General features: G+C 42.7%; 1 protein-coding gene across 12 annotated transcripts in view; it reads left to right on the top strand.

The window, feature by feature from the left end:
* The window catches only part of LOC145300556 (uncharacterized), a 205,718-nt gene that overhangs the window by 161,290 nt on the left and 20,000 nt on the right, over positions 1–24,428 (top strand). For 8 of the 12 annotated variants that reach the window (XM_080144495.1, XM_080144493.1, XM_080144502.1 and 5 more), the window contains 8 exons: positions 2,443–2,667; positions 16,291–16,406; positions 17,119–17,225; positions 20,034–20,204; positions 21,323–21,736; positions 21,937–22,164; positions 22,964–23,047; positions 24,190–24,365. In XM_080144495.1, the coding sequence (XP_080000621.1) occupies positions 2,443–2,667; positions 16,291–16,406; positions 17,119–17,225; positions 20,034–20,204; positions 21,323–21,736; positions 21,937–22,164; positions 22,964–23,047; positions 24,190–24,365 (1,521 nt within the window). The remainder of the gene's footprint in view (positions 1–2,442; positions 2,668–16,290; positions 16,407–17,118; positions 17,226–20,033; positions 20,205–21,322; positions 21,737–21,936; positions 22,165–22,963; positions 23,048–24,189; positions 24,366–24,428) is intronic. The other 4 variants (XM_080144497.1, XM_080144505.1, XM_080144504.1 and 1 more) reach the window with 1 other exon arrangement.

Raw genomic sequence — 24,428 nt, 5'->3', positions numbered from 1 at the left:
ATATGATATTTTCGTTTCATCTTGATGTGTACATCATATAGATTTTTCTTTATTTTTGATTTTTAACATAGGGATAATTCTAAACAAGAACAGTTTCATGCTCACTAATGAGTTTGTTCTTATTTTATTTTTTAATTAAATAATAAAACTTAATCATCAAACAAAATAAAACTAGGCTGTTATGCTGTATCACAGTTCTTTATGATTAGACAAGCAAGTGCTTCAGGTTAAGGATGAAAATTGGATCATTTTTGCAAAAGTCCAATGTGCCATCCTACCAAGCCAGGAGGAGAAAAAAAAAACTATCAACTACTAAATACAAAATAAATTTACAGAACTTACCAGATGACTTTTTATGTGTTTTATGGCACAAAATCACTCAAAAGTTGATATGCCATAAATCAAACCATTCCAAGTCCTAAACAGTACTTTATTTGTTTTTATGAAGAGCTTTGCATTGTTGCAAATGACAACCAAAACTTATTTTTCTTGCTTGTTACTGTAAACACTCCATGATTATTATAAAAAAAAAAAAAATAGAAATATAAGCCTCCTCTTTTTTAACTCAAAAAGGTGAAGAGTGATGAATACAAGTGGTATCATTAATACAAGTAACCTTTTATGCTCCACCTCCAGAATTTTTTTTCTACATAGTCACCACCATTCTCAATATATTTTTACCAGGAATTTAATGATGCCTCTCTGCTTCTGATGCATGTGAATGACAGTGGTTGCTTTCTTAGTCGTACATTGTAAATCAGAATGTTCTATTTGTAGTTCTTTCTTCTTGCTGTCCCTTTCTTCCTGACTTCAATTTACGATACTGAGTCTTTTCCCTTCTGAAACGAAAACGCAAAATCTCTTTCACCGACCAAAGCAAATGAAAGAATTCCGTTGACACAAAAAAAAAATCCGTCTTTTATCTCCGCAGAGGCACAAACTCATGCAAATCAGAAACCGGATTTCCTGTACCTTCACGCAGGCGCAGTGTCATTTGTGCATTAGACGTGATAGCGTTTGGCTCATCATACATTGTCTATACATTGTCAATATCTACAACAGAAAGATGAAACTTTCAGTTCATGAATGCATAAGTTCAGTTATCATATCAATGCAATTTCCAATTCTCTCCAATTCATTCAGGTGGAGGCATCAGAATACACTGACTGCCCCTCTGCAGAGAGTAAATGTCTAAATGTCTCTCAATGGGGCCACCTGTTGGTTGGAGGCGGCAAAATCTTGGTGGTTGAAAGACTAGGAGGTCAGAGTTTAGTACTTCAAATGTCCTACACTACTTTGGTCTTTAGCTGGGCTAGACGAGCGGTCAGAAAGGCTGATTCATTTCTCGAAAAGTGGTTGTGAGTTACCATCTCTTTATAAATGTCAATTTTCTAAACAGCATCTATCCTATTTTTCTTTGTTCAACAGTTTCAGTCACTTGTTAATTTAAAGATTTTTTTTTATTTCTTCTAATAATAAAAGTGTTGCATTCGGTTTTAATATTGAACATGAAAATATCAGTAAAAAAAAGTATCAACATTTTCATCTTCTCATGATCAACTTACAAAAATGTAAAAAAAAAAAAAATAAATAAATAAATAAATAAAAAAAAGTTTCTCTTTATGTTATTAAAAATTTTTAATAAGTAGTATTCCTTTTTTTCTTCTGTCTATGTTATTTATTATTGTTTATGTTTGAATTCCTGTTTTGTTTAAGATAATGTTATAATGTTTTAAGCTCTAAGAAAATCCAAATAGGCCAGTAAGTGGAATCTCAAACTAAATTAGGTTTCGGGTTCAATTTCTGGTCATGGCATTCATTTTATTTGTTGAGAATTTATTATTAATGCAATATTTTCTGTTTCTAAAAATAGTTTTGATCTCTGATATTTTTTTTAATAAAGACAAATTCTGCAATATACTTACTATGTTTCAAAAAATATGTTGACTGAAGAACAATCAAAATCTGTTTATAGAAGAGTTATTTATTGTACAGTCGTCTCCTTCAACCAGACTAATTTAGTTGAGATGCTTTTCAGTCACTTGTGCATTCAGTTGTTACCACACATTCTTACCAGTTATGTTTTCATGTCCATACACAAAAGTCTGCCTTCTTATATCATGCATTTGAAAGTTTTTACATATGTTTGTATATTTTGGTCTTTGACAAACGTAAATAAATCCAGTTATATTTTCATAAGTATGTTTTTAATCTCTTTTGTTCGCATCTTTTATTTATGTGTGAGCCTGGTAATCTTTACTGGATTTTTCTATTGAACCATTAAAAAAAAAAAAAAACTGTTTCTTAGAGATAGAATGCTGTTTTGTAAAAGTTTACTCCTTACCAGCCACAATGGTGAGGAAAACCTTAATTTGATACTCCATTGATGGAGCTGCTCCGTTTCATGCAAGTCATTCTTGTGTTTGTGTTTTATCCTTGTAGACATCTGCAAATGCAAATGGTTCAACAGATGCAGCAGCAACAGCAGCAACCTGTTCCACCGCCACCATTACAACATCTCGATCTTAACGACCCGGCCATCGCCAGCAAACTGTCACAAGATCAACAGGTGTTAATGCAAATGCTGAAACCGCAACCAATTCTTTTACCTGGTCAGCAACCTCCTCCACACTTACCCCAACAGCCGTCTCATTCTCAACCACCAACGTGAGTAACATCCATTTTTAAAAATTTTTCTTGAGTTTCTATGCCGAATCAAAAAAAATCCTAGCATGAAAAGGAACGCATGAAGTCTTTTCATTTCAAATCGATTAAATGCAATACGAGATGATTACCTGCTTTTGTGCAATGGCACAGCTGACATTTAAGGAGGCAACTATGACAGTAGTGGTGGAGGGGCGTCGTCCGCACTGCTGATTCTGCCAAAAGCAGGGTCACATGGCCAAGAGCTGCCCTCAAAGGTCAACTCCTACTCGAGTGACACTAAAGGCGGTCCCAACCTCTGAGACAGCACCAGTGTCCAAACAGGCTGTCACAACTCCTGCAACTGGAGCACCAACCCCAGCACCGAGGAAACCCAAAACTACGCAGGAGGCCAAGGGGAAGGAATGGATCACGGTAATGAGGCGGAAACGGAAGCCCACAATCCCATTTGCCACCGTCCCACCACCAACCCAAAAACCGAGGCAGCAACAACAACAGCAGCCTCCACAACAGCCACGGCAGCAGATACAGCAGCAGCAGCCAAACCAGCCATTGAACCAGCCGCAGCAACAACATCAGCTGCTGCGGCCAATTCCACAACCAATGCCACGAAAACAGCGGCAACAACAAAAACAGCAGCAGCCAAAGCAGCAGCAGCAACAGCCAGAACAGGAGCAGCAGCAACAAAAATAGCTGCAGCAACCAGAACAGCAACAGCATCAACCAGAGAAACAGCAATTAGAGGAGCAGCAACAACCAACGGTCCCCACACCAATTGAGACGGGGACCAAGCGAAGAAAACACTGCTCCTCTGAGGATGAATCTGCTAACGAGAGGGAGAGGAACTCAACCTCACCACTCCCCGGTTCATTCAAAAGAATAAAAAAGAAAAGCAAAAAAAGGAAAGGGGGATGAAAAGGCAGCCCTCACTCCCTGTGAGCATACACCACCTCTAACAACAACACAACCCACTTCCACCCCCATACCACATACTGCACCAACACTAGACACCGCACCAACACCAACATCAGACACAGCACCAACACCAACATCAGACACAGCACCAACACCAGACACAGCACCAACACCAGACACCGCACCAACACCAGACACCGCACCAACACCAGACACCACACAGACACTCGTCCCCACACCAATGCAAATTGAGCCGCCATCCCAGAAAGAAAAGAATGAACCCGGGAGGGGGAGAGACCCTTCAGATTCTCCCACTTACGGACTCACTCCAACAGGGACTCTCGCCCTCGAAACGAGAGAGGAACTTTGTTTTGTAGACCCCCTGTCTGTGGCAATGGGCTTACCACACCGGCAGAGAAAAAATTTAAAACCTCTGCTGGACTGCCAACAGATAGGGGGGAAAAGACGTTAATGTCCCCTCTAATTTCCCGGACGCCCCACAGCTAACAACTTTCGTCAGGCTTCCTGAGGCCTGCAAAACCAACGTGTGGACAATGCTGGAAGCCGCTGAAGGGGCTGGTCCGGGAATTGAACTGATTTGGAAAAATGATCCTTCCTTTGAGGAACTCGCAAAATAATGCAAGGGAAGGGGCCCAGTGTTGGTCCATCCGTCACTCTATAGGACCCTTAAATTGACTTACCGTTTGGATGTCGGCGGCATTGTGAGAGAAGGTCAGGACATGAAAAACCTGACCACCTTGAGCATTGCACACAACGTCGGTGTCCTTTCCCCAGCTGACTTCGGAGCTGAGTGTAACACACCTTAAGGTAGGTACCATGGCTTTGAATTTGGCTAGTCTGAATGCGAGGGGCTTGAGATCATCGGGCCGGGCGGCTCGCCTCCGGCACGACCTCTTGTCCCTGGGAGTGGATGTTGCTGCGATTCAGGAGACGCATTTCGTTTCCTCTGTAGACTGTAGAGGTTTTCTCAGCATATGGCAGCCCGCGGGGGAAGGGAGTATCCTTGCTAGTTAAACGTACTGTTTCCGCAACGATCAACGTTGTCCATAGGGATGCGGAGGGCAGGCTGGTCGTGGCAGATGTTGCCGTAAAAGATTCTGTGTTTCGGGTGATTGCGGTTCATGCGCCCAGCACCGCTCGTGAGAGGGTCTCATTCTTCAGTCAGCTTGACGCGTTTGTAGATTGTCGGAAGCCGGTAGTGCTAATGGGGGATTGGAATACCATCTTAGACCCCAACATAGATAAGGTAGGAGGTGGAGCTAGAGGGTCGGAGAGGTGCGAGTCCAGCCTGGCTGATCTGATGGCTAGATGCGGACTGGTCTACAGGTTTCGGGTCGAGCATCCAGGGCAGGAAATGTGGACGTGGACCAATAGCGTTTCCTCCTATCCAAATACCTATTTGGACAGGATGTTAGTTAGGAGAGGCGAAGTAGACTTCCTATCCTGTCCCACGTTCACTTGGCTAGGCCAGACGGACCATAAATTAGTTATGGCCCGGCTGAAGCTAGGAAATAGGCCTAAGTTAGCGGGGTACTGGAAGTTAAACACCTCCCTTCTGGAGATACAAGACTTCCAAGATCAGTTAAGAGAATTAATTAAAAAGGCACTAGTGGGGGCGGTTACCGGGAGTAAGTGGTGGTTCGGTCTCAAAGCCAAGATCAGAAGCTTTTCCGTCAAGTATGCCCAGCGCCTCGCACTAGATAAGGCCAAGACGAAGAAGCAGCTAGAGCAGAAACTAGCCCAGGCTACGGGGGAAGGTGATAGGGTTAGTCAGGAACTAGCTAAGCAGGACCTTCTACGCGAGACTAGCGAGTGTTACGAAGGCCAAGTAGTTAGAGCTAGGCTTAGAAAGATAGGCAACGAAGCAGTCAATTCTGATGCAGACGTGCGCCGTGAGGTTTCTAGGCGTGGCTCGGACAAATACATTGCGAAAGTAAAACATCCGAATGGACGCACCCTGGAATCGACTCGGGAGATCTGCGAGGGGTTTCGAGAACATTTCAAGGAGCGTTTTACGCAGCAGCCCGATCTTCCGGTCCTTGAGTTTAGCGACTATTTGGCCGACTCTCCCCGCCTCGAGGCGGCTAGAGCGGCTAGTTGCGAGGGCCGGGTGACGGAGCAGGAGGTCTTTACTGCGCTGAAGCAGGTCAGCTGTGACAGATCGCCAGGACTTGATGGTCTGCCATACGAACTGTACTTGAGGCTGTCGCCCATGTTTCTGCCTCTTCTGACGGATATGTTCAACCATTGGTTTGCTCAGGGATCCATCCCAGGGCAGGTGACCAAGGGAGTGATCACATTGCTGAAGAAAGGTGACGGGCATGGAGGGGAAGAGTTAGACGACTACAGGCCCATAACTTTGCTAAACACAGAGTTGAAGATTTTGGCCAAGGTCCTGTCGAATCAGCTGCAGGTTGTTATCGACGAGTTCGTTGAACCGGAACAGAACTACGCTGTGAAGGGGAGATCGATTCAGAACAACTTGCACCTGATCCGCACGATCCTAGAGGGGGAAATAGATGACGACACGGAAGCCGCGCTGATCAATTTAGATCAGTCCAAAGCTTTCGATAGGGTCGACCATCGTTTCCTGGCATCTGTCTTAGAGGCCGCTGGTTTTAAACCGGACTTTTGCAAGTGGATCTCCATAATGTATCGACAGCCCATGGCTGTCGTGCAAGTCAACAGAAAGCACTCGGAACCCTCTGTTATCTCTCAGTCGATTCGTCAGGATTGTCCGCTGTCGCCCCTGCTTTATGTCCTGGCTTTGGAGCCTCTTCTCTGCAAGCTGAGACATGGGGAGGCAAATTCGGCCCTGCGCGGAATGGCTCTGCCTAGCAGCTCAGCTGCCAAGGTATCCGCGGTCGCCGATGATGTCACGGTCTTTGTGTCGGGCTTCAGAGACATTGAGGTCATGTCGGAGGCACTCACACAGTACGAAAGAATCACGGGGGCCAAGATAAACCGCAACAAGTCTGTAGGACTGCGATTGGGCGCATGGAGTGGCAACGCAAACCTCCCGGCGCCTTTCAGCTGGACAGATGGCACGGTCCGGATCCTCGGCATGTGGTTCGGACCGGATCTCCAGCTTGACAAGAATTGGTTGGAGGTACGGTCAAAGGTATAGGCTGCAGTCAATTCGTGGCTTCCTAGGAAACTTTCCTTAAAGGGTAGAGCTGAGGCGTGCGCCACTTACGTCTTTCCTCTCATCCTTTATCGACTGGCCGTACTTACCCTGCCTGCACAACACCTAAAAGCTCTTGTCGAACTCTTGTCTTCACTCCTTTGGGACAGAGGGAGACACTGGGTGAGCAAACAGGTCTGTATTCAACGTCCGTGTGAGGGAGGCTTGGGAATGCCGGACTTGAAGTGTCATCGAGATGCTGAGAGGCTGGCCTTCCTGAGCCACTATATGCAGGATGACCAACCGTGGCACCCCGTGGTTACTGCCGCCTTCCCCGACCTCGTTCTCGACCCCTCCATCGAGAGCCGTCGCAGGCCGCGGGAAGAATCTGCCTACATGAAAGAGTGCCGAGCCGCGCTAAAACGACTACCAAGGTCCAGTGATCTTGTGACTGCTACCCGTAGGGAACTCCACAGGGATCTAGTGAAGGGGGCCGCCGACGACCCGCTATGCGCGCGTTTGGGGTGGCAGCAGAGTGAGATCCGCTCCGCGTGGAGCTGGGCGCCAGGTTCAAGTCATCTGAACAATTCGGAGTTCTCTCTGACCTGGCGATTGGCCCGAAATGCACTTCCACTCAACAACATACAATGCAGTTCCGGGTTTTTGGAGTCGCCTGATTGTCCCCGTTGTTGGACAACGGCTGTAGAAACTACGGATCACGCTTTCTTTGATTGCCGCAAACTCCGCCAGTACTGGTCGTATGTCAGCGGAGTGACGGCTCGCATTGATCCTGAGCATCCTCGCCCAATTACTGCATCCAATGTTGTGGACAACGTGAGGCCGCCATGGGACCGGGAAAGACAAATGGTCTACGTTACGATCTTGGCTGTGGCGAGAATGGTGATTTGGACGTCGCGTTTGCAAGGTTGCCGGAGGGTGTTGTCTTTTTCTGATCAAGATCTGATCGCTTTCTTTAAACACCAACTAAGGGTGAACATCAGATGTGATAGAAGAAGGCTGCATCGCGCGGCATTTGACAGAAGATGGATATATGTGGCAACTCTGTGTGTACGAAGAGGAGGCAAATTTGAATACGTGTTCCCCGCCTAGGTGTGGAACGCGCAGTTCTGTAAAGTAAAATTGAACAAGTAGCCTCTCAGCTAGCTGAGTGTGTGTTCCATCCCTCCCCGATTAGGAAGCCTCCAAGATCCCTATCCCCTCTTACCTGCAATTTTTGTTTTCACCCCTTCCTCTAAATTTTACCCATCTTGGAGAAAAAGAAATACAAACTAACCTCCATCCCTTACCCACAAAAATTTCTTTTCTCCATTCACCCCCATCTAGAGGGCATCCCCACCTAGAGACTGACCCGCAGAAGCGAGGTTCCTTTTACAAACCTAGTGGAACGGGCAGTCTATCAACTAGACGGGGTTGGGAGGGTCCTACTAATCACCTTTTGTTTTTTCTTCCCCCGCCCTCGACACAGATGAATTATTGCTACCATTTTATTGTTATCTTTTTTGTTTTTACACGTCAATAAAAAATGTTTTAAAAATTGGTAGTTAAGTAGGACGTCCCCCAATATGAAAGGGTGAATGCGGTATTATGGTGAAAGAAGATACTAGCTGGGAGAAACTTTTGACTTTGTTTAGTTCTGGAGTGACAAGGATGACCAACGACCCCCAACATCCCCCCTTTTGAGTTGGCCATGTGCCTAAGTTTTTTGTTCATCGTTGATTTTGACTGTATTTTTTAACATGAATAAAAGATTTAATATCTCAAAGTGTAGTATCTGTTCTCTCAGTTACGAAACTTGATCCACCACCGGGCTTTCGGGCTAAGTTAAGGTGCTTTTTCATACTAACTTTTGTTAGCAAGGACCGACTCCCTCCTTTGGGGAGTCAGGACCTAAAGGACCGACTCCACATTTGTGGGAGCTTGGACCCGAAAACCGATCCCCTCTTTTGGGAGACTGGAATCTCGGGACCAACACCACTAGCTGGTAGTTGAGACCTGCCTTTGTTGTTTTTTGCATGCTTTTCTTCGTTCCGGTCTCTTCCCTCTAGAGACAGGGGATGGTCTAATTTCTCCACACTTAATTGCCTGAGCAGCACTCTGACCTGCCAGGCCAAAACTTTGTCTATTTTCGCTGCTCTCCCAGTGGATCGAGCAGACAGGGCTCTCTTTCTCGCTTCCGTTGGGGTAGTTAGTGGGTAGGGTGACGTGGGGTAGGGCGGATGTTTCGTTTTTGCTCCCCTCTGTGGGCAGAAATGTCTATCTCTTCTCTCTCTTAATTGCGACGCGGCACTCTGGCCCGCTAGCACCCACTGCGTCTTTCTTCTCTGCTCTCCCCCCTCACTGGGGGATTTGAGCTGCCAACCCGACATCCCCGTGAGGGGAGGTCAAAAACACTAATCTCTTCTGAGCCCGCTCCTCCCCCTCCATTCCCCTGGGTTTTCTTTTCTCCCCGCTACACTTTGGTCTGCATCAGCGGCCAGTGCTGCCACCACGATGCCAGGCAGGAGGGGTACGTCACCCCAAATGCACAACATCACCCCCGCAGACGACTTCCCATGTGAGGGAGCCAATGCATCTCCCGGCAGGACGGCGCCAGAAGACAAGGTAGGGCCCCAGCGCGCGACGACCTTGAAAACAGATGAAGGGGTAGGGCCGCAGCCCGCGGCGACCCCCGGAATACCACCTGCAACTACTCCCCACGAGGGCGACCCGGCGGAAAATGCAGACGCAAGAACTGCAGTCAAGGAGTATGCAGAAGGAGCTACACCAGCTGCACTCCTGGACACCAATCCCACGGGAAGTAAGGCGGGAAATCAATCCCCCGCTCCCCAAAAGGGCAACACCCCAGTTGCAGCAGAGGATATGGAAAAAGGCTCCGACGACAAAACCGTGGAGCTATTTAATGCCACACTAGCCTCTCTGCAATCATTTTTTGATGAAGAGACCAGCGTTCCGCCCTCCAGTACCCCCAAGAGGGCAAGAACGAGAAAAAGGAAGCCCGGGAAGGGGACAAGAAGCCAACCAGTAGCAACCTAACTACACTGGTGGGAACGGCTCCCCGGACCACAACACCTGCTATGCCAACGCCAGCAGCTGGGAATATAATGCCAGGAGGGGAGACACCACCTACTCCCCAAGAGACGGCCACCCAGCAGCTAAGGAAGAAAAAGAGAAAAGTGAATGACTCGGAAAGCAGAGAAAGCCAGCACGCAATATCCAACGCGGATTGGCCAACTCTGACTGGTAACGGTCAGACCCCCGAGCCAGCAACTCCCACAACGGCAGTTAGCAGAGAGGTGCCAGCTACGCCCCCCCCCCTCCCCGTCCCTGGACCAGCAAACTCCCAACAGGATGGTGGGTCAGCATGGGGCCCCAAAGAGCAGCAGAGCAAGTTGACACCCGAGGACTATCGGAAGCTGTTCGACTCCACGTACAGGGAGTACACCAAGGGGAATGACATCCAACCCCTTCCAGGACAGGTTGAGGGCTTACAGAAGAGGGTCCTGTCACTGATTACATCCGATGTCAAGACGAGGAGCCTCACGGGTGTCAACAAAGACACAACGGTAAAGGTGCTGCTGGAGCAGAACATCCCGGCCAACAACATCTGCAGAAGAAGCTACGCGCAGTAGGATGTTCTGCTTCCCACCCCCGAACATGCGATCAAGCTGTCCAGGACCAGTCACCAGAGCAGAAACATAAAGCTACAGCCCATTTACATGAACAGGAGGAGGGCAAATGTTTCTGCTCTGAATGTCCCCTGCTATATGGAAGCCCAACAACTGGGGGCCATCCTCAGTCAATACGGGGACGTAGAGGAAGTCACGCCAGTCCGCGGTCTAAGAAACATCATGACTGGGGACTATAAAATCCAGGGGGTCTTGGACAAAGCGGGATTCTACGGCATTCCGGCTACGTTGAAATTCGGGGAGTGGACGCTCTCCCTAATAGTGGAGGGGAGGAAGCCCCATTACTGGCATTGCCAGCTACAAGGCCACATGGCCAAAGACTGCCCAAAAAAGAGTGGGAACAAGAACCCAACAAAAACGCAAAGCAAAATTGCAGGGCCAGTCAAAACTATACCACAAGTCTCCACGCCTGCGCCAGCCACAAGCCTCCCAGAAGCACAGGAAGGTTGGTCGATGGTCACTAAAAAAGGGAAGACAGCTAAAAAACCACCCTCTCCAACAGTGACCAGAGACCAGCCAGAAAACAAGCAAGAAGGCCCAGAAAATATGGACACGCAGACCCGACGAAATTTAAAGACGCTCCCTTGTTGACCACTTTCGTCAGAGTCAACAAGGACGCAAGGACTCAAGCCCTCTGGGCTATGATAGATGCAGCGAAGGATGCGATCCCGGGTCAGCAGCTGGTGGACAGGGACCATCCTTCATTGAACAATTTTTTCTACAAATGTGAGGGCAGAGTCCCCGTGTACATCCACCCCTCTTTCTACAGGGCACTTAAACTAACCTTTCCCCTGGACGTGGGGGGTGTGGCCAAGGACGGAGTACCCTCATCAGACCTACTTACCAGCAGCCTCGGCCAGGCCTGCCACTGCCAAGGATTTCAGACCCGTCTGTGACACTGAATAAGGTAAGTGAACATGGCTTTGAACTTGGCTACATTGAATGTGAGGGGCATCAGGTGTCGAAGCAAGGCCTCGCACGTTGTGAGAGACTTGGTGTCCCTTAAGGTAGATATTGCCGCTATCCAGGAGACCCACTTTATTTGTGACGAGGATTGTCAGATGCTGGTGAACGATTACGATGTTTACTCAGCATATGGCAATACTTATAGTCGTGGAATCTCCTTGCTAGTGAGTCGCACCCTGTCAGCGTCGGTGAATGTTGTTTACGCAGGCGAGGACGGGCGGGTAGTTGTTGTTGATGTTGCCGTTAATAGTAGTGTTTTTCGGATTGTCGCTGTTTATGCTCCTAATTCTGCTGTAGAGAGGGCATCCTTTTTTCAACGGTTGGAGGGCCTCTTAGTGGATCCGGAACGGTTAGTTCTAATGGGTGATTGGAATGCAATCATTGATCCCAATATAGATAAGGTCGGAGGGACTAGTGGGTCGGTGCGGTGTGACAGCACTGTTCGACCTGATGGCCTCGTGCGATCTCGTCGACAGATTCCGTCTGGATCATCCGGGGCGGGAGATGTGGACGTGGCATCCTGGAACGCCTTCCCATCCGAGTACTTACTTGGGTCGGATGTTAGTTAGAAGAGGCGACGTAGACTTTCTATCGTGCCCCACGTTCCACTTGTTAGGACACTCGGACCATAAACTAGTTATGGCCCGTTTGAACTTAAGTGCTAGGCCTAAACTAGCCGGATACTGGAAGTTCAACAGCACCTTGTTGGAGGACTACCGGTTGAAGGTTACAGAATTAATTCAGCGGGCTTTAGTGGGGGCAGTTACAGGGAGTAAGTGGTGGGTTAGTCTTAAGGCCAAAATTAGGCGCTCCAATACAGCCAACGCCTCGCGTTAGATTAGGCTAAGGCAAAGAAGCGCTTAGAGGATAAGCTGACCTGGGCGGTGGAGGGTGGGGACCCCCTAGAGGTAGCACTAGCTAAACAAGACCTCAACCGCTTGGCTAGCGAGCGGTATGAAGGTCAAGTAGTAAGGGCTAGATTAATGAAAGTTTCCAACAAGGCTGTGAATGTTGACGCTGTTGAGCGTAAGGCTGCTTTAAGGCGCGGTTCGGATGGGTACATTCGTAAAGTACATAACCTGGAAGGACACGCCCTAGTTTCGACTCTGGAGATCTGCGAGGGGTTTCGGGAGCATCTATCGGAGCGCTTCACCCAACTACCCGGACTCAGGGTCGAGGAGTTTGGCAGCTATTTGGCTGACTCGCCCTGCCTCACGGCGGCTTGGACGCCTAGCTGTGATGGTCTTGTTACTGAACATGAGGTCATTACTGCGTTGAAGCAGTCGGCTACAACAAATCCCCGGGGCTTGATGGTTTACCCTACAAGTTCTACTTGAGGCTGTCGCCCATGTTGGTCCCTATTCTGAAGGATATGTTCAACCATTGGTTTGCTCAGGGTTCCATCCCTGGACAGGTGACCAAGGAAGTGATCACATTGCTGAGGAAAGGTCGACGACATGGTGGGGTGGAAAATTTCGACGATTTTAGGCCCTTGACTCTGCTAAACACAGAGTTAAAGATTTTGGCAAAGATTCTTGCGAATCGTTTGCAGGTTGTCATCACTAACTTGATCGAACCGGACCAGACTTATGCTGTGAAGGGGAGATCGATTCAAGACAATTTGCATTTGATACGCTCGATCATAGAGGGGACAGAAGACGACGCCGAAGCCGCGCTGATCAGTTTAGATCAGTCCAAGGCATTCGATAAGTTACCCCACCGGTTCCTGGGAGCTGTGCTAGAGGTCGCCGGATTTAATCCGGACTTCCGCAAGTGGATCTTTGTCCTGTATGATAGGCCGACGGTAGCGGTGCAGATCAACGGTAAGCTGTCGGAGTCATTCGCTGTCTCTCGGTCGGTGCGTCAGGGTTGTCCGCTGTCGCCTCTGTTGTACGTCCTGGCGTTGGAACCCCTCCTTCGCAAGTTAAGGGACGAGGCGGCTACACCAGTCCTGCGCGGAATAGCCCTCCCTGGAGGCACACGAGCCAGGGTTTCCGCGTTCGCTGATGACGTCACCGTGTTCGTGTCTTGCCACACGGACGTTCAAGCGGTGGTCGAGGCGCTCGCTCGATACGAAGAAGTCACAGGGGCCATCTTCAACCGCAGCAAGTTTGTCGGCCTGCGGTTGGGGGCCTGGATCGGGGTAAACTCGCTTCCAGGTATTTTCAGCTGGACCGATGGACCGGTCCGTATTCTCGGTGTCTGGTTTGGACCGGGACTTCAGCTGGAAAAGAATTGGTCGGAAGTATATGGCAAGGTCAAATCGTCGGTGAAGACTTGGATTGGAAGGAAATTGTCCTTAAAGGGTTGGGCGGAGGCGTGTGCTACATACGTCTTTCTGCTCATCCTTTACCGATTGTCTGTACTTCCTCTCCCTGCAGAACGACTAACCCGCTTGCAAGGGCGCCTCGATTCACTATTGTGGAATGATGATAAGCATTATGTCTGCAGAGAGGTCTGTGTCCAGAATCCGAGCGAGGGAGGCCTGGGTCAGCCCAGTCTCTTGTGTCATAGAAATGCCAAGAAATTGGCTTTCCTGGGTCGTTCGCTTGAAGAAGACGCTCCTTGGGTGCCTGTGGTTGAGAACTCGTTTCCCAATCTCAAACCCAACCCCTCGGTAGAAGGTCGTCGTAGACCGAGGGGGGAGTCTAAGTTCTTCTCCGAATGCCGGACCGCTCTTAGAGCTTTGCCGGGGACCAGTGTCCTTGATCAGCCAAGAAAGAAACTTTATCGGGAGCTAGTGGAGGGGACTGCGAAGGATCCACTTTGTAGGCGGATGGGATGGTCGATGGAGGTTGTCCGTTCTCATACGAGTTGGGAGCCGGGACGGGAGATTCTGAACAACTCGGAATTTTCCCTCACCTGGCGACTGGTCCGTAACGCGCTGCCCCTTCTCCATGAACTCTGCCGGTATAAAGAACATACGAGGGGCTTCTGTCCGCGCTGTGACGAACGCGAGCCCGAAACGATCGGGCACGCGTCTTTTAGTTGCAGCCGGATCCAGCCCTTATTGGAGTACGTCGGGGGGGTAACGGCTCGCATCGATGCTGAATGTCCGCTCGATCTCGACGAAGGTTATATTGTGTACAACATGGAGCCGCCGTTCCCCAGGGAGGAAAGAATGGTTTTCCTGGCGATCCTGGCAGTAGCGCGCATGGTGATTTGGATCACGCGCCTCAAGTTGGTCCGCGAAGGGACATCTGTTCCGGATCGGGATCTGATTGTTTACTTTAAACATTTGCTTAAAGTAAAGATTAGATGCGATTGGAGGAGGTTGCCTAGAGTGGAATTTGACAAGAGGTGGGTGCACAGCACTAGTTTGTGCATCCGTCGAGGAGCCAAGTTTCAATACGTGTTCCCTCCTTAAGCATGGCACGGGCGGTGCTGGGGCCTTCGGAACCCATCCCGCTTAGGTTCTAGCTAAGAAAAACTTAAGAAGACTCTTGACTGGTGGTATAAATGAGATCCTGTTCCTGATTTTATTTTTTGGTACTAGAGAACCTCTAAGTCTGCCCATACCCTTTGTGCCACATCCTTGCTTTTTCAACATCCCCCGTCACTCCCCTACTCAGAGGTCACCTTCCAACCCCCCTCCACCCGTTGCTTTGTTTTCTCCCACTTCCATTAAGATATTTTCCCCAATCCCCATTAGGGATCGCCCTGCTTGTTTTCGGCTCCCCGGAAAACAGTGGGGGGTCTAGTCACCTAGATTAGTACAGGGGGGTCTCACTAACAACCCAGTAGGATTTACTTTTTGATATGAACACTTTTAATTAGTTTTTCCCCTCTCCACGAACAATCTTTCTCTTAATTTAAAAACTTTTTATTTTCTAATGGAATTGAACTTTATTTTTTCACACATGCACACACACACAAAATTAATATTAAAAAAAAAAAAAAAAGCATACACAAACACACAGACAACTGTTTTTAAATTGTAAATATGGTTTTGATTCTTAAACGCTGGGGATTTATTAGATTAAGATCCATAGAGTGAATGAGCTATTTTGGTAAATGTTGCCAGTCAAGAGTAAGACTCCAAAGTCTACATTTATTACTTTTAATCACTTTAGTCACAAAGACCCTGAACCCTTCCCCTCCCCAATTTCTTGTAGGGCCTTGTGCCTAATTTTGTTGTTTGAAAATCTTTTGTTGTTTTTACTTAATTGTATTTACAAAATTTTAAAAGCAATAAAATATATAAACAAGATCAAAGTGTAGTGTCTGTTCTTCAGATGCTGCACTTCATTTTCTTGTTCTCTTTCGGTGGAGGAGAAATCCTTCACGACTGAGACAATTTTTATTTTTGTACCTTTTCTCCACGTTAAAAAACGACCCTGGTGTCTAACTCTGTCCCGTGGGGAGGCATAGTAAATAGGTACATTAATGAGACCATTGGAGCACAGGGATAGTGGATGAAGTAAGTACTTCTATTGCTACACTGCAGAACGTTACTACTGACACAAACTGGCATAACATGCCAAGAACTTTACACAGTGCATCATATACCGACAGGCTGTGTGGATTTTGAGCAGATTTGACTGAGGCACTACCAATAAAATAACTTAAGAGAGATCTTCAACAAGGTTGACCCAGAAAAAAATTTAATTCTTAAAAGCAACAAAAATATATAACAAAATATAGTCAAAACATTCCACTAAAACATTAACAACAATCAATTACTGTCTACCATATTACAACTAACATTTCTACATTAAATGACCCAAAAGAGGTTGATATGCCATAAAACAATCCAAACCAGACCTAAATGAATACAATTGATGCCCTTGGAAGAATCTTCATAGTCTAACTGGAATTCTCTAAATTTCTTATTTCCGTCTGTTTAATATTTGGAATCCCTCTATGATGGTGTTCTGATTTATTTTTGTATAGCACGCCTCAACCTGAACCAACATCTCAACCGCCACCATTCCATCGTTCTTTCTCACAACCAGCTGAAACAACAGATACAGATGAGACATCGATTTGGGGAAACCCGACCAACACAGGTAAAAACTTTTCTTCTATTTCACATTATAATAGAAAGAGATGAAAAGTAAAAAAAAATCAATTGCTACAACTTTACATGACTGAATGTACTCATACTGTAGTCTTGTCAGACTTTTACAAAAAGTGTTCTTGTAAAGTTAACTTTGCCATGGGAGGAGAATAGGAAGGGGTGCATAAACAAAGCAAATTATGGTTAGCTGTCATGGGTATATAGTGAATGACATCATTTCTTTTCTCTTAAAAAATATGCACCAGTGGCTGCAGTTAAAAAAAAATGCTTCACATCGTCTTTAAAGCCGCAGCTCAACAAACATAAAGATGGATTTGGTGACTGCATTATGTGCAGATGAAACTTGGGATAAATTATCATTTGTCATGTTTGTATGACATTAACAAGTAAATGTTGATGAGGCATAATGTCATCAACATTCAAAAGCAAACGCGTTTCAATAAGATATGAATCTACAAAATGATCGTCTTTATACTCTGTTAAGTGGTAAAGCTGCTGGTGCAACCAGGGATGCTTAGGTACTGAAAATGTTTTATTATTTCTGATTAGCGGCAGTCGAGGATAGTATTGCATGTTTTTATTTATTTTTAATTAACATCTCCAATTCTGTTTTTTTTATATATTGTTGCATTTATCTCTTTTTCAACAAAATTTTTTCTTTAGTCGTTCTCATTTGTACAGTACGTTTTCTTTAATCTTAGATAATTGGTCGCAACCAACAAGTGTCTGGGATCTTGCTCCCTCGGGGCCTCCAGCAGGCTTACCTCTTCCCAGTGAACTACCTCCAGGGAAAGTCATCAACGTCCAGGTAATAAACACTAATGTCATCTGTTTTTTTTTTGTTTTTTTCTTTTTCCGGATCGCACATGCATCTTTTTTTTTTAATGTTTCCAATTCTGCCATTTTTTTGTTTTTTAAATAAATTGAACAATGTTACATTTTGCTGTTCAGCAAAACATAATTGCACTAAATGATTATGGTCACCTGAATCAACCAAACTATCTGTTTTGCTTTAGTGATGTTTATGTCCTTATTTTTACGAGTCTGGCCATCCTTATCTACTATTCCATATAAAAATGGTCTACCTTATTTTTCTTTTACAGCTCTGTTAATATTAATATCCAGGGATCAAATGGATTTCAAGCATCTCAAAACCAGCTTGAACCAAAATGTCACATTTTATCGCAACACCGATTTTTGAAAACTTAACAATTGAGTCCGAAAGAAAACAATAGGCACATTTGCTATCTCAGATTTAAAAAAAAACAAGTTTTAAGTGTTTTATTTAGAAAACATTTAAATATACATATTTGTAATGTTGTCATTGCAGATTTTTTAAGTTTTATTAATAGCATAGAAAATACATAATTTTATTTACAATGACTTTTTTTTTTTCTTTTTTTTTTAACAAAGGGGTTACTACAGATGAAGGCCCGGAAGCTACTTGAAAATAAGGGTTAATGTGTCATTGGATCAGTTGTGTAATAATCATTTGTTGTGGTAATTTGATATAATTAGATTATTTATGAGGATGGTTTAATAAGAATTTGTTTACGTTGGGACTTGAAGACGATGATATTGTAGTCAGCTTGAAAGTAAACCAGCAGAAAAGAGTTCCACAGGTGGGCAGTTCTAGGAGAGAAGCTTTGTTCATGGAATCCGTTTAAGTTTTAATACAGATAGAGAATCGGAGAATTTATTGATAATGATTTTGGCTCAATGAGTGTTTTTTTGTGAAAGATCTGTGAGGGAGGGGGAAACATAGATTTGAGATTAGTTAAGCACTTGCCATGAAAATAATAGAGAAGAGACAGGCTTACAACATCTCTTCTGTGGGAAAGAGGTTGTAGGGAAGAAAAAAGGGCATCACCTGCAAAATTACAAAGTCTGTTTTGAACTTTGTCAAGGCAGGATAAGGTGCTTCAAACAACTCCTGCCCAGATGTAGCAACAGTATTCTATCCTAGTATACTTGGCTTTTATACAGGTAGAGAATTGCATCAGCATTGAGATATCGACTGGAGCAGTAGAATGATCCAACTATTTTTCCAGCACCCTTGGCAACGGATTTCATTTTGTTATATGCTCATTTTTTTATAATCAAAATCTTTTGTCAAAACTTTCCGTAAATAAAACCGTTTTTTTAAATCAAATCTATTATAAAAATGTTTCTGTTTTATGATTCTAACATTAGAATCATAAAACAAAAGCGTTTTTTCTTGTAAAGAACACTTCTTTTTTTTTTTTTTTTTTAAAGCTGTTTATAAAACGTTTTGTAAATAAACCTTTTTGAAATTAAAATCTGTGATGGCAAAATTATAAATGTGAGTTTTGTTTTATATGTGATTCAACCGGAAAAATATGAAAAATCTGCGTAAAGGTAAATTGTGTCATTTTGATACTTGCTTATTCTTAAATGTTTGAAATCCATTTGCTCCATATCCACTCCTTTTTTATTTAAAAAAAAAAAAAGTTCTTATTCAGAACTGGCCCTATCTTAAAAACAAAAATAAAGAAAAATCGGTATAATGTTACGTAGCTATGAAGGAACAAAAATATATTCAAAAAATCACGTAAATTGATCATGTAGTTTTATTTTTAAATTAAGATTAAATTTTGTGAGTAACAGAATAGTGGCCAGTGTAGTATCTGTTCTGATGCTACACTTCATCTTTTCTGTGCTCAGTCAGTGGAGGAGAGATCCTTCATAACTGAGACAATTTTTATTTTTGTTTCTATCCAGAGTGCCTGTTTTTGAGAAGCTGGATTTTCCCCACATTAAAACCCGACCTTTTGTCTAACTTTGCTTTCATGGGGAGGCAAATGAATAGAACAGAGTAGTAGCCATCTTGTCCACCTTTTATAAAACAATCTAATTTTAAAAAAGCAAGGAAAATAACTCAACAATAATTCATATTAGATTTATGTTACTATTTATTTGCCTCCTCCACGAGGGCAGAGTTAGACACAAGGTTTGTTTTTAATGTGGGGAAAATCCAGTTCCCCCAAAAAGGTGAAGTGCAGCACCAGAACAGATACATCAGACCATGATCTTGGCTCGATGTTACGAATTCTTGTTGATTGCTTAAAAATTATTTTCTTTATAAAAATAAAACTACTTGATCAATTTACCTGATTTTTAAAATATGATATTTTTGTTTTATCACATAGATTTCTTTTTGCTTTTAATATAGGGGAAATTCTGAACAAGAATGAAAAAAATGTTTAACATTTCTTCCTCTTGGCTTTACAAGGTAGATTTTAAAATATTTAAAAGATGCTCAAAATTAGTGTGGGTGGGGGTATCTTCACATTCCAGCAAGTGTTCCTTTTTGTTTATGCACAAATACGATTGGAAAAAGTTTGATCCTCCAATATCCTCCCAACTATTGGTAGAATAACTTGCGTTCAATGATCATATCCAAAATTTATGCTTTTAAATCAAATAACTCTTCCAAAATTGTTGAATTGGCATAAAACTGATCAAATTGGTTATTTAAATTTATGTTTTGGTTGTAATATAAGTTTTTCCCTTTTTGTTTTATTTATGATAAACTGGAAAGCTGAGTTCATTTCCTTTTTCATCTAATGTTTGGACTATGCTGTGTTTCTTTCAGGAACATGAAGAGATGGAGCGCAAAGAGCAAGAAGAAAAAGAGAGGAAAGAGGAGGAGCTGCGTCGGCAGGAGGAACAATTGAGACGAGAAAAGGAAGCATTTGAACGAGAGAAAGAAGAGATCAGGCGACAGAAGGAAGAATTTGAAATGAAACAGAAACTTGAACTCCAGGTTTAAATAAATTTATGAATTTTGAAAAATTTTCATTCTTCCACTCAATGGGAAAGTTTGTTTTTAATTTTGAATATTGGTAAACGATGACCTTTAATTCATTGTGAAACATTGATATCATCTACATTAGTTAATACATTTATTTTTTTATTGTGAAAGTAAATTAGATATTTTGGAAGTTTATTTATTAGTTGTTTATGAAAGATTTGAGATTTAAAGAAATTGTGTAAAAGTTTATAAAACATTCTTATCCAAAATGCAGGGAGGCACAAAGTCACTTTACTATTTTAAAATATTTTTTGTAAATGAGTCTACTTTATTAATTCTTTCTGTAGTTATGAATTCAGATTTAAAGTTTTTGATGCAATTTTATAATTCTGAAAAGAAAGATCAAAATTATTTGAAAAATCTTTTTCATTATAAAATGTTAAAATGATTTGTGTGCTATCTTGTATATTTACAAGTTTCATAATTTTAACCAAATAAAAAAACAAAATGACCACTTGTTAATGCATCATATTTTCACAATACATTCTCTTCTTCTGCCCTCTTCATTTATTCCTCCAAAACTATGTGAAAATATATTTACTATTATAACATGATGTTGTCCTAATGAAGTTTCACAAAGTCTTTGATATCTTTCTATTTATAACCAAATTTCTCCATGCAATTACAAATGAAGTGTGCACAGTGACAAACAAAATAACAAAACATTCGTAATATTTTCGTAGTATATTAAATAGACTATCAAACCCACAATTTTTCCTCTTGTTTAGAAGTGATAAGTTTGAATTTGAAAGAAAGATACATAAAAACAGGTCAGAGATAAATTAATTTGGAAGTCCTTTCTTACAGCCATTCAACACATGGTCACTAAACTGATGATAAAAATTAAATTATTAAACTTATTTCTTTTAAAAATTCAGAATAAGAAGAAAATCAGATTTTGACTTTAGTAAAAACAAGAAATTTTCTTTGCTGGATGAAAAGAAATATTTGGAATCCTTAAAGACTCATAAAAATTCTTAAAAATGTTTTCTCCCACCCTGCCTCATTTTATTACACTGTTATGGCTGTTATGGTGGAACAATTTAAAGTTTCTTTTTGATTTTTTTCAGAAACTTGAAGTGCGAAGACAAGAAGAAGAACGACAACGGCTTGAAGAAGAACGGATCCGGGCTGAAGAAATTCAGAAACAAGAAGAATTACAGCGGCAGGAAGAGTTAAGGCGTCAAGAAGAATTACGCCGCCAGGAAGAATTGCGCCACCAAGAGGAATTACGCCGCCAGGAAGAATTACGACAACAGGAAGAGTTACGAAGACAAGAAGAATTACGGAGGCAAGAATTACGGAGACAGGAAGAACTGAGAAAACAAGAAGAATTACGGAGACAGGAAGAATTACAGAGAAAGCAGGAAGAACAGAGACGGCAGGAAGAGTTAAGGCGGCAAGAAGAATTAAGAGTTGAGGCTTTAAAACGACAGCAACAGGAAGCGGAAAAACAGCGGCAGTTGGAGCATCAGAGACAAAAGGTACCATCTGCACTTCACACTCCCGTCTTTTCTATCCATGCATGTCTCTTGTATTTGTAACTGAATTGATCAAACATGTTAAGGACCTATCTGATCAACCACTGAATTTCATTTTTTCCATTCATTTTGAAAAAAATTTGTTTATTTTTCAATGTTTCTGAGGATTTTTAATTTATTTTTTTGCTTTTCTTACATTCTAGCAGCAAGAGGATGCTGAACGACAGTTGGAATTGAAGCGGCAACAAGAGTTGCAACAGAGATTGGAGTTGGAAAAACAAGAACAGTTACGCAAGCAAGAACAGCAGCAGCGGAAACAGCAAGAACAGCAGCGGAAACAGCAGCAGGAGCAAGAAGCCCGTCAGCAGCAGCAGCAAGAAGCTTTGCGTAAAGTCAAACAACAGCAGAAAGAACAATTGGCAAAAATACAAGTACGTTTGATTTCTCATCAGGGAAATATTGCAACCGGGGAACTTATATAAAAGTAACTAGCTGTATTATTTACCGACTATGTGAATTGAAAATATCTTGATTTGCATCCTATTTTATGATGCATGCATTTCCACTTTTTAATCCTGGAAAGCATAAAAACGTTTCTTTACTTTTTTAATTATTTAATATTTCCTTCATTCATTTTCAAAAGTATATTTTCTAATAAAACTTGAATGAATATGAAAATTAAATTTTATTTAACGCTGATTATGTCATCTGAATATGTGTGTTCACATGAAAACATTCTTAGATAACAGAACTTTACTTTTTGTTAATATCCATGTATGCACATCATTACATTTAACTTACTATATACAGAATTTCAAGGCTGGGTTCTTTGAAATCTACAAAGGATTTTAGTCTTTGGGTTTGTCGATGTTTACAAAACAATTTTCATCAAATCAGTGCAGCTTTTTCTAAATCCCAGTTGTTTCTTATCAACTTGCAATCTGGTCAAACAACGACAAAAAGTCAAAATGTCAGTTTTTGAATTTTGGTTCACTTGATTATTTATCAGACAAAATCAGAAAAATGTAAGCCATGCAACAACTTCCAAACTGAACAATTTGAATAAATAAATGACTTGGAACATTGATCAAACACAGCATCTTTTTTTTTTTTTCAATCAATATTTGTTGTCTTTTAAAAAACAATGTTATTTTGCCCATTATCTTCCATTCCTTTTTTTCTCTCTTAAATATAAATTCTGTTTAATATGAGTGAATTTTCATTTTTCAGCTTCCTGCTGGTGCCAATTGGGCCAAGACCAATTCTACTGCTGCCCACGCTGTGTCACTTGCTGAAATCCAACAGGAAGAAGAGGTATTAAAACACATTCTTTTTGATCTTTGTTTAAAAATAAAATGCAACTTAACAATAACAAAAGCCCCTCACCATTAATTTACTGAATACTTAAATCTAGTAAAACAGTTTTAAATTTTAAACCATCATTACACCATTTTCTTCTGCATTTATCCACTACAGTGGATCAATACTGGAATCTTCACTCCATCATAGTGAAAGGTTTGGTCAGGATGAAATCTAACAATCTTGATCTTGATGTAGCATATAAAACCACCTGTTTTAGACTTGAACCTTTCTCTAGAGGCCTCCATCTTGAATCCAGTTTTAGTAATGGTGGTGCGATTATAGTATAGACAATTTTACCTCCTTTTTTTCTGAGATGATTGTTGTAACAATGACTGAGTTTGGTCAGATCAAAAGTCCAAGTAACATCTTTGTCTTCATGACTGATGGTTTTATTTGATGACCATCACTCTCACATACAAAGGAACAGATCATACTACAGTCCGGTAGAACTTAAACTTGAGCTCATCAGTGAACCATGGAACACACAGGACATTAAGATGAAAAAAGGTATCCAATCATCTTTGTTTCAGTCATGCTCTCAGTCTTTTTTCTGGGAATTTCATTTTGACTCCTGTGTCCCAACAGAATTGTTCCTTACACACAATACATGCCCGTACTAGCTCAGACAACATTTCCCCTGTTGTCCGAGATCAGTTCATCATTCTAACAATAAGAAATACTAACATTTCAGACATGGTTGAATCTGCTCAGACTTGAACCCTTATGCAACATCTTCGTTTTAATAACCAGCAGTCTTATTTTTGTTTCCTTTTTTGGCAACCAGCACTCAAAACCATAAAGAGGGTTAAGTTATACGGGTCCAGTAAATCTTGGACTTGAGTCAATCACTAATCTGTAGATCAGGAAGGACTTCAGTTTCACCGTTGTTAGTTATACAGCATTGATTCGAGCAGTGATTTCATGACGGATATTGCATTTGTTGCTGATAGTCAAATCTAGCAATTTGAGATCACTCGACCTAGAAAGATCCTACCCATGAACCACAAATTATTACAGAAAAAAGATTTATTTCAGATTACAACTTTCTTTTGATTTTTCTCATTGAGCTTTTAATTTTTTTTTCATTTTTCCAGTGTCGACGTAAAGCTGAAGCCCAACAATTACTTCTCCAGCAGCAACAGCAGCAGCAGCAGCAGCAACAACTTCTTTTGCAGCAGCAACAGCAACAACAACAGCAGCAGCAGCAACAGCAACAACAACAAGCAACCAATTCATCTGCACAGCAGGCGAAGATATGGGCCAACAATAAGTATGTGCAATTGTTACTTTTCGTTCTCTCCTAATTGTTATGCACAATGACAAAATGCTTTTT

This window comes from Euprymna scolopes, chromosome 2 (genome assembly GCF_053919585.1).
Source record: "Euprymna scolopes isolate OS-2025 chromosome 2, ASM5391958v1, whole genome shotgun sequence".
Lineage (NCBI taxonomy): Eukaryota > Metazoa > Mollusca > Cephalopoda > Sepiida > Sepiolidae > Euprymna > Euprymna scolopes.
This window is presented reverse-complemented; position numbering and strand designations above follow the sequence as displayed.